The sequence below is a fragment of the Fukomys damarensis genome, unplaced genomic scaffold (assembly GCF_012274545.1).
Source record: "Fukomys damarensis isolate Sample0158 unplaced genomic scaffold, DMR_v1.0_HiC HiC_scaffold_17, whole genome shotgun sequence".
In the NCBI taxonomy this organism is placed as follows: domain Eukaryota; kingdom Metazoa; phylum Chordata; class Mammalia; order Rodentia; family Bathyergidae; genus Fukomys; species Fukomys damarensis.
Genome location: NW_022900929.1, coordinates 72420690 through 72431912, shown reverse-complemented (window position 1 = coordinate 72431912; position 11223 = coordinate 72420690). Strand labels below are relative to the sequence as shown.

The 11223-nt window shown below is 35.4% G+C and overlaps 1 protein-coding gene across 1 annotated transcript in view; it reads right to left on the bottom strand.

Moving 5' to 3' along the window:
- Styx (serine/threonine/tyrosine interacting protein) overlaps positions 1-11223 on the bottom strand; it is a 23208-nt gene that overhangs the window by 8204 nt on the left and 3781 nt on the right. Inside the window, exons 2-8 of the mRNA XM_010632552.3 lie at positions 8024-8056; positions 6846-6899; positions 3495-3592; positions 1964-2024; positions 1597-1633; positions 703-742; positions 574-624 (exon numbers count right to left, since the gene is read on the bottom strand). Coding sequence (XP_010630854.1) covers positions 574-624; positions 703-742; positions 1597-1633; positions 1964-2024; positions 3495-3592; positions 6846-6899; positions 8024-8041 — 359 coding nt within the window. The 5' untranslated portion in view covers positions 8042-8056. The remainder of the gene's footprint in view (positions 1-573; positions 625-702; positions 743-1596; positions 1634-1963; positions 2025-3494; positions 3593-6845; positions 6900-8023; positions 8057-11223) is intronic.

The window sequence follows — 11223 nt, the reverse complement described above, 5'->3', positions numbered from 1 at the left end:
ATATATATTGTATATAAAGTACACACTGCATGGTAAATCTTTTTCCATTTAATAAGCAAAGCATTTGAATTAAAATAATATTTATGAACTGATACTTTCACAGCAAACTTTGAGTGAAATACTTCTACAAGACAAACAAAGGTAATATTGAATACTGACTAGGTTTTTGCTTTGTTTGGGGTCAAAAAGACCTTTTAAAGAATCTATGTACTATTCTTGGAAGATATTTTTTATAAGACTATCCAATTCCTAAGTCATTTTTCACTCAACAATTAATAAATACATTTGATACTTGCTGCCTTCTGCCTGCCACAAACTCTTTCTTCCTGTGATGCCTCTCTGGCATGCCACCCTGCTTTGGAGCCAGTCAACTATGGCTAAAACTTCTACAAACTATGAGTCAAATAAACCTTTCCTCCTTTTAAAACAAACAAACAAAACCCCCCAAAACAATAAATAAAACACATTAGCCTTTTAAATAAGGTAAGCACTAACTTCAAAAAACTAACCATTTCTATTAAACTTTATTTTAATGAGAATTTAAACTGTAGCTGGGTTAATATACTTGCTTACCTGTACTTCATCCCAAAGGTTTCCATAATGTATGCAATAACAAAGGCAGCACTAAAGAAACAAGGGGAAAAATTTTAGAGAACAATTCATTAAATAGAGGAGAAAGAAAGGTTGTCTCTAACTTCCTACCTTCTAGAGATCCCTGCATTTCCATGGACAAGAACTTTTCCTGAAAAAACAAGAAATGGTTATTCTCAGAGAAACACTTAAGCCAGCAGCTAAAATATACTGTTAATTGTTTGTGTCTAGATGTCTCCCCAAAGCCTCATGCAGACTTAGATGGGGCTTTTTCAGGGATGGCTGAATCTAGAGTGTGTGATGCTGGGATTAAGGGCAGTGGTTACCAGATCAGTCCACTGATTGGTTGGGAACCGCCCTAATAACAGTAGCCTAGATAAGAGTATAAAAGGGGCAGAAATGTGCTATTAAGGTTCCCCTATTGCTTTTGCTATCTTCCACCACCAAGAACTGCTGCCTCTCTGCCATGCCACCCTGCCTTGGAGCCAGCTGATTACAGACTGAAACCTCTACAAACTGAGAGCTAAATAGGTCCTTGCCCCTTTGACTTTTGGGTGTCTCAGCAATAAGAAAAGTAACTAAGAGGCAGAGACTGTCTTCACACCACAGCTGTCTTTCCGTCAACATTTTCTATCCTATATATGCCAGTAGGATATTTACTAATTTTCAAGTCTTTATTATATAGAGAATACAACAGACTTTTAAAGAAATGTAAAGCTCACAGAGAATCTGAAAATAGTAATATATTTTTTTTTTGGTTTTTTGTACCGAAGATCGAACTCGGGACTTGGTGCTTACAAGGCAGGCAGCGGCACCACTGAGCTACATCCCCAACCCTGTATCTAAATGAAATGAGTAGTTGGCAAAATATAAATTTTGGAATATTCTATTATATGTAACTACAATTTCCCCGTCCTCCACTTAAGAAAACTACCAACTAAAATATAACTATACAAAGAACCTCCTCAAAATAAACACTAGCTAAATATAAGAAATATGATTTACCTCCAGTTTGTAAGCTCCCATCAATAAATTCCTTAGTCTGAAGGCAAAAAGAAAATATGTAGATTAATATAAACATAAAATAGTGAGAAAATAAAATCCACAGGAAATAATTTCCTGCTAACTTATGGAATAAAAATTATCTTAATTCAAGATTTCTAAAATGCTACAAATACAACTATTAAAAGTTTTTTTAAAAATTATGTAGAAGCTAAACTTAATTTGAAAAACCTTCTACAAATAATTTACTGCCTTTTTAAAAAAGTAACCCTGCAGTGTTAGATAATAAAGTAAAAGCAGAAAGTCTTAGGATAATTAAGAGGTCAGATCATAAATAAATTTTAAATGATACTAAAATATTGATACCTACCATAGGGAAAAAACGTATTATATTTTCCACTGGATTATCTGCAATATCCAAGACTAAATATCTGAAAACAGAACATGTTGTTATAAGCACTTTCAGATAAAAATAAAATGTTCATATATAAAAAAAGTTCAAATATTTCTTGATAATCATGAAAAGAACACAAAAATAATTATTGAAGTATCACATTTCCAAGAACTGGGTCACAGACTTTTATACTGCCTAATGGAATAGTACTTAAACCCTTAAATAACAGGTTAACATTTCTCTAATATTTTAGTATAAAAAAAAATCCATCTAGTTAAAACAGGAAAATAACCAGCAGGAAAGAAACTTCCCTCTCGGTAAGAGCAGACACAGTAGATTACATTCTTCCATGCTGTTTCAGGTAGAAACTTCAAAAAATTCAGGGGTCATACAATATATTTTGGAGTACACTGTATTTATGCATATTTATAGATTACATTATTTGTTTTTTATTTTTGTGGTACTGGAAAGTAAGCCAGAGCCTCTGCAATGAACAACATCCTTGGTCCTTTTTTATTTTCATTTTGAGACAGGGTGTCACTTAATCACTAACTTGTCCATGCTGGGCTCCAACTTCAGATCCTCTTATATCAGCTTCCCAGAGTACTGGGATTACTAGTGTGCCACCACGCCCAGCTTGCATTCATTTTTATAAACAATAGAGGGAAGCATTACAATACTTTTAACAGATGCTTTTATACAGTATAGAATACCTCTACAAAGGTACTCAAGGAGCATCAAAAGTAGCTGCCTCCCAGGATAAAACTCAGGTGGCTGGTGCACCCTTTTACCTTTATTCATGTGTACCATATTCTTTTAATAATGAATTTAAAATAATACTTAAAAAACATTAGATATTCAACTGTACTTTAGTAGTCATACTATAGCTTTATAAGTACTGATATGAAGCAATCTCCAAAAAATTAAGCTGAAAAATTCAGTGTAAAAATCAAAGTTTACCTATATGAATGTTTTTTGCTGGGTATGATGGCATACAACTGTAATGCCAGTACTCAAGGAGTGCGAGGCAGGAAGACTGCAAATCCCAGCCAAGCCCAAGTAACTTAGTGACTGAGGGAGACTTTGCATAATAAATTAAGTATGTGCTGGGGATGTGGCTCAGTATGAGGCGCTGGGTTCAATCCCCAGGACTAAAATAAGGAAAAAAAAGAGAAAAAAAAGCTTGTATATGCACTAAAAAACCCAGAAACGCTGCTCAATTATTCAAAAAGGAGGTAATAACAGATTCCTCTAGGTATAGAAACTGAGCAACTCAGAGCTAAAAGAAAAAACTACCTTTTAATACATATTCTTTTAAACCTTTAAATTCTGCATTCTGAAAATGATTAAACGTTTGAAATAAATTTTACTTTGAAAATTATGTACCACATAGCCCACCTTTACAAAATAAATATGCAGACAAATGTATAAAATGAAGTTGAAATAAAAACTAGATTACGTGTTTACTATCCTCAATATTTTTATAAACCACAGCAACGATTCCTACCTAAATAGTTGTTGAAAATTTGGTTTAATAAAATTTGCTTCAATATTTTGTCGTATGCAAATTATATGAGTTATTCCATGTTTCTCTAGTATAGGTAGCTGTAGAAAAAAAGTGGGGGAGAAGGGAAGAGAAACAGTTTAACATACAAGTCATTTTACTCTAACACATTCCAAAATACACAGGACCTACTTCTGAGCCAAGCAGAGGGTTAAAGCTAATTTTATGACAATTCACTTGAAATGATCAGTCACATAGTTCAATGATTCAAGATTAATACATTAAATGTCTTCAAAGGACTAACAACAATATTTCATGTCTATAATTCTAGAGCTCAATGAGATCTTAAAAACAATTTACTTGGAAAACAGCAGTATATAGTGGTTAAAAGCACAGGATTTGGAATCATGAGAATTCAAGCTACAATCCTCGGTCCTGCTAAGAGCCTGACCTCATTCATTCTTAGTTTCATCATGGGAAAATGGGAAAATACTACCTATTAAAAGGCTGGTTGTTATAATCATATAATAATTTAAAATTTTATAACACAGGGCCAGGGACTTAGTGGCCCAATGAGCAGATCATGTGGCATAAGAAATCAGAAAAACCCTGCATTTTCTATAATACCTTCAACTTACAATTCTAAATATTTTAATTCCCACTTTCTGTATGAAATAAACCGGAATGACAGTACTATGACTTCAGGACAAAAGTCATTAATTCATGTGTGTTATGAACTGAATGTTCACGTCCCCTCCCAAGATTTATACAGCAAACCCCCAGGGTAGTTAGTATTAGGAAGCTGGCCTTTGGGAGAAAATTAGGCTTCAACAAGGACATGAAGCAGAACCTCCATGAAAGGTAAAAAAGAGACAAGGGGGCCAGGGATTTAGCTCAGTGGTTCTGGCGACTGCCTTGCAAGCGCAAGGATCTGAGTTCAATCCCCGGTACGAAAAAAAAAAACAAAAGAGAGAGAGAGAGAGAGACAAGGACTTGCACTGTTGACCATGTGAGAATACAGCAAGTAGGCAGGGCTCTCACCAGAACTGGACTGACTGATTTCCCAGCCTCTAGAACTGTAAGAAATCAATGTCTGTTGAAGCCATCCAGTCAATAGCATTTTTAGAGCAGCATGAATGGATTATGACAATATAGTTTGCAGAAGTTTTAAATGTTAATTGTTGCAACAAACTTTATTATGTCAGAAGAGATTAGAGCTAAATATCTTTTGTTTCCTAAGTACACCCCAAGTAGAAAGAAAAGAATTTGGTAGGATTAATAATTATCAAGTGGTTTTATATTCACATTTATGCCAACCTCTAAACTTAATTCAACATTCATTCCTTTGTTTATACTTACTTACAGGAGTTTTCAAACTACCATATTAATTTGAGAAACTACCAGAGGACATATAAAAACATGTTTTAACAAGTTTCAGTGGCACTCTGGACTGTCACTGAGTAAAGAAAATCTTATCAAAATGGGAATCAAAGTAATAGCAAACAGAATATTTTTTTTACCTTAAGAGTTTGTTTATATAAAGCAAATTATGAACTTAACTTATAACTATAAATGGAAAAATTTTATAAAAGAAATAATTTCACTACTTATCAAGAAACTAAATTTGTCGCCTTTATTTAATCTGAATTTGTCAAAAGGCATTTATTCCCAAAGGTTTCTCTTCAGCCTTATTTTTTTGTTGTTCAAAGATATTATTTTGGGATGACAGTAAGAAAAGAAATAGGGACTGCATTATAGTGACTCAGGGTGGGACAGAAAACACTGCCATAGAAGTTTTCTCAAATTTAAGAAGTCCAAATGAAAACTGAGGAAGGAGGTCTTGAGGAGAGAGCGCAATGGGAATAAAAAAGCAAACTACAGTCATCTTAAAGGCTAGTGTTGGGAAATAACTTTGTTTACATTTGTCTTTTATAAAATCACAGCCACATTTAAATTACTTCATCTGATTCCCTTCCCTAGTGCTTATTGTTACAAACACCCCTTGTTTCCAACCTAGTTGTCAGAATTACTCTGTCATGCCCAACCATCAACAAACCTTTCAGTCTCAAGAGCAATCACTTTTTGAAAAGTGTCCAATCACCTAAAATTTGCTTGCATAAATTACATATCACAGAGATACCAAGCACAAGTATAGTGACTTCTGAATATTCACGGTATTAGGGAAGACCATTGCTAGACAATGTTTCACACATAACTCCGAGAGAATAAGTACCAGTCACAATTCACAGAGCTAAATCCTCTAGGAAGTGGCATGAACTTTGCTATACATATCAAAAGCAGATCTTCCCATTTTAACTGTGTAACTGAAGAAGTCTGCTACAGTTGGACTATAGAGAATCTATATATCACAATGCTTCCCGACCTATGTTACTCAGACTTCTTAAATCTGGAAAAACAGAAATAAGAGGAAACACTTTCAATTAAAAACACACACTTATCCTTGATAGAGAAAGGTTAAATGTTAAATTTCTGTACTTTGGGGTTTAATTATTATTGCATAGTGTTCAAAAGCTACAATTAACTATCACAGTTATTTAATATTTTTAGAGGGTAAATACATTTTTAAGTGTCAATCTTATTGGTTAACCTATTTTGTTTTGTTTTTTTCCCTCCAGAACTGGGGATTGAACGCAGGGCCTTCACAATGAGCTACATCCCTAAACCACCCCCACTTGAGACAGGGTTTCACTAAATCACTAAATTGTTTACATCAGGCTCAAATTTGTCCTCCTATTTCAACTTCAGAGCCCTGAGATTACACATATGCACCAACATGCTTGGCTTGATTGATAAAACTTCCGAACTCATAGATTTCCTGAGAAAAATAAAATATAAAACCTCATTTGTAGGTGTGATGGGGTGTAGCTGTCATCCCAGACTCAGGAAGGCTGAGGCAAGAAGACAGATAAATTCAAGCCCAGCCTGGTCAAATTAGTGAGACCCTGTCTCAAAACAAAACAAAAAACAAGGTGTGGGGTGTAGCTCTATAGTAGAGCACTGCCTAGCATGTTCTGGGTTTGATCCTCAACAGTACAAAATAAAGAAACTTAAAAATAAAAAATAAATCAATAAAAGCCTGGAGATATAGGAAAATAAATGCTGGGTTTAATCTTGGGTACTACAAAGAAGAAAATAAAAACTTTCCTTTGTGGTAAAACATTTAAGAACCACTGATCCAGTAAAATTGGGAAACAGGGTGGTACTATATAGTGATAATTACTGTTACTACATAGTATTGTAAGTGCTTCCTAAAATAAAAATTGTATTACTAAAAAACTTACCAGAGAAAGCTGGTTACTAAAGCTCTTGGTGAACCTAACCTAAAGTTCATACCTTGCTTTTCATAGCAGAAGAATAAGGGCCTAAGAACAATCCAGGTAAAATTTCCTAAGGAGAGAAAAAAGAATTACCATTAGCAATTTTGATCTTTACCAAATATGTACCACATCACTAGATTTGTGGGTTTTTTTCAATTAGAATTTGCTTAAAAATTTGTCATGTGGGGAAACTTTCCTAGCCACACCGTGTAAACGACTGGGAAGAGAAATGGAGATGCGCTCCAAAATGTTAAGGGAGATACTCCAAGTTTAAATGCAGTTCTGAAAAGTCTGATACTTGAACTTCCACACAGTGCTTTCTATAAGCAGTTCAGGTAGAACACAAATATCGTTGCTTTTAGGTTAATTAGACCTCCCTAATATCATTTCTACTCTCTGTGTTCTAAAAATTAAACAGCCATGAAGAAAATCCTTCCTTTAGAATTATCAAAAGTAGCACAAGATACAACAGGATCATAACTATTATCTATAGGTAATAGAAGCAAATTAACTATGAATACATAGTTACTTACGTATGGGACTGGTTTGTCCCACCAGCTTCTTTTACTCAGAAATTACCTTTTACTCATTTCTGCATGCCCCATACCATCAAATAAAATGCCTCAGATGTACTCAGATATTTTCTTAGAAGTTAATTTTCTTTTTTTGATTGGGGGGGATTGAACTCGGGATCAGCACAGCAGAACCACTGAGCTAAATCCCCAACCCAGAAGTTAATTTTCATTGAGAGAAAGATATGCAGTTAAAAGTTAAGAAATGAGAGACATGGCTTGATTCTGGGATGAGCCATGCAGCCAATGCAAAAGAAGAGTGTTGGTTATCACTTTAACTCATTCTAAAATCAAAGTAGTCTTTTAGGGACTTGGTTATGGATGGCTGGCTAGACAGACACAAAAATGAACAACCAGTCTGATTTGCTTCACAGTCAACACTCCTGAACTGAAGATCTAAGCCAGACAAACAGCAAACTGCTTGCAAAAAGGGATATAAATTTAGTATTCCATTTTTCAGATTTAAAAGTGACCACTTAAGTATGTGCACATGCGCACATATATTAAAAAGTCATTATTTTAAAAATTTAATGAAGAACCTAGACCAACAGGTCTCAAATCATTCATGAAATTAGGTTTTTATATAATCATTTGGGTTGACTTAAACGAAAAATTGCCATACCTGCATCTCTCGTCTCATAGGGTAGGTCCACTCCTTTACAAAGGAAAACACAAGAAGAATAGTAAGTAACATGAAAAATGTCTCCCAACTAAAGGCTTAATATGTGACATACAGAAAAACAGTTTTATAAAAATTATGTTACACTTAAAGAACAGTCTATAAGGCTGGAGATGTAGTACAAAGGGCTTCCTTAACATGCAAGAGGCCCTAGGGATTCGCAGCACCACAAAACAAAGACTATGAAACAGTAGATATGTTTGTTGATCAAAGTCAGATTATTTTTGCCTATGTAAGGCGGGGTAGGGGTTGCCTAGAAATAGATGAGATAATTTCTGTATTGACAGTGCAATCTGACAAAAAAGACACACTACATATCAGAGGAAAGATAATTCGACTATTCCTGAATTCTCAACTGTAAAAACAGAAACAAGAATAATACAAAGCAACAAAAATAAAATAATTATCAATAATAAATGCTTTCACAGAAAAAAAAAGTAAAAAGTCACCTTTCAAGAACAAGAGTGAAAGAAAAGATAACTAATACAAGCAGATTTTTATTTTAAGAACTCTTCTGAGATGTTCTTTGGAGAAAAGGTAGTATCACTATGTCTATTTTACATATCAATTTTAGGTATAGAGAACTTTGATTGTGAGCCCAGGTAGTATGAATCCAGAATTCATTCTCTTAGTCACTACACTATATAAACTTTCAATATGAAGAGAAACTTTATCACAAACATATATAAACAAATATTGACTGCATGAAATTACAATGATTCAAGAATTAACAGAATAGAAATAAAAGCCTATGATTTTCAAGCCACAAGAGAAAATATAATCAAACTGAATGTTTACCTGCTCCTTAACTTTCTAACATGGCATTTTTTTTTTAACCACAGGGAAGTTTCTTAAAACTTCGCCAAAATACTCCTTTCAGCCATAGTATCCCTAACATTGAGTACAGTGCCTTACACAGAACAAGCACACAACAGATGTGCATTATGGAGACCTAAAGGACTAGATTTTAGAGATCTTTTTTCAAGAAATCTAAAGGCTCACAAGCACAAGGACCCAAGTTCCATCCCAGTACCACAAAAAAACAAAACAAAACAAAAACAAACTAATGTCCAGCCTTTTCCCGAAGCAACCTGTCAGAGATACCAGACAGAAAAAAGCAATTAAAAGAAATGTGTGCTTCTGAGCTTAACTAAAATGAAATCATTAAATTATATATGATTTTTTTTTAAAAAAAACAAACAGGGCTAGAGGTGTAGCTCAGTGGTAGAGCATTTGCCCCCCCTCATGTGTAAGGCCTTGGACTGGATCTCTAGTAATGCAAAAACAAAACAAACAAAAAACTAAAAACAACAACAACAAACCCCAGAACCCCAGGGAAACATATATTCCCTGCATACATATATTCTGGAAAACAGCTGTGGAGAGGGAACCTATGAGGATTTGATTTGATAACCAAGCCTATAACTAAACATACAATAGGGAGATTAACAGGAGAAATTGTTAAGAGCTGGGGGTAAAACCAAAGCACCAGTGCGATTTAGGAGATTCTATATCTTCTTCATTGGCGAGAAAAGACATCTTGGAATAGTAAGTGATTCTGAGGAAAGATGAATGGGCCCCTGGAAGAACAGACGATGGATGGTCTGTGGCAAAGTCTGGGTATGGTGTCTGCTCTCACTCTGCTTTGCAAAGTCATCTTTCCATTATTGATCAAACTCCATGGAAAAGAACTGGTGACAAGGGAGACCCTTTTGGAGGATCTGTCTGTAGACAGGTAAGTGGAGTTCAGAGAAATCCATTCCTTGCACTTGCTGTTTTTCCAGTGCCTTAAACCCAAGGTAATCAATCTACCAATGCAACAGACTCTGTGGTGGCATTGCCTTTACTCCTTCAACTTGGCAATGTGCCAGATGAGACTCAACGCAACCATACCTGCACTTTTATTTTCTGGAATATTGATTTTTACCAAGCGATGGGGAGTGGCTACTAATTAAACTATTTTAAAATTAAAATCACCACAAACTTATAGAATATAATGGACTGTCTCTATTTATCAAAAAAAAAAAAAACTTACTACAGGAGTACACAGTAAAAGAAAATGGCCGAGGATTTAGCTCAGTGGTTCTAGAGCCTGCCTCAAAAGTGCAAAGACCTGAGTTTGATCCCTGGTACAAATAAATAAATAAAAATACAAGTTGTTTATAAAATATAAGAATTTTTTAAAAAAGAAAGTAAATGGAAACCTATCCCTACTCACAGGACAGATGAGCAGGCAGGCTTATTCGGGGGGCACCAGACTGTTGTACGAAGTACAGACCCCTTGAAACCCAGAGGTTTTATCCAAGAGACAATTTCATTTGGAATTACTCCTGTTGCCATCACTGAATCCTGATATCAAAGATCACCCTCTTCGCTGCCCTTACCATGTACTACAGTTTGCGTGTGGCTCCCAAGGTTCATGCACTGAAATTTATTCCCTCGATCAAGTATTAAAGGGTGGAAACGTAATCTGACTGTAGAGTTTAGAGGTGGGGTCTTTGGGAAGTGACTGGGCTTGGCTCAGATCATTATTAGGGTAAAGTTCCATGATTGAACCCTAAGGAAAAGGGAGGTCAGAAGATACAGACAGACAGGGGTGTGTGTGGGTGTGTGTGTGTGTGTGTGTGTGTGTGTGTGTGCACGCGCGTGCACGCACTCTTGCTACAGGATGTCCATCCTCACTGGGGGATTCTCCCAGCAAGAAGGCAATCACCAGATGCAACCAAAGCAAGCTGGGCAAGCCAAAATACTCACAACCCGTGAGATAAACCATGGTCTTGACAAATTATTTCATAAGCCAGGCACAGTGCTGCATGCCTGTCCTCCCAGTGACTCTGGAGATTGAGGTAGGAGGACCATGATCTCAAGGCCGGCCTGGGCAACACAGGGAGACCCCATCTCAAATCAAAGAATGAATGAATGAAAAATCATAAGTGAAAATCCCTCAGCCATATATCAAAATGCCCTTCAAGATCTCCTCACACCACACAAAGTTACATCATTTATAAAACTGCATTGGGACAATTTTTTTAAAAATGTTCAAAGACCCTGAAATAAATGTACCCATGAAGGACGTAGCCTATAGCCATTAAAGAAAATTTTAATTCTTTTTTTTTTTTTTGGTTTTTTGAGTCAGGGTCTCA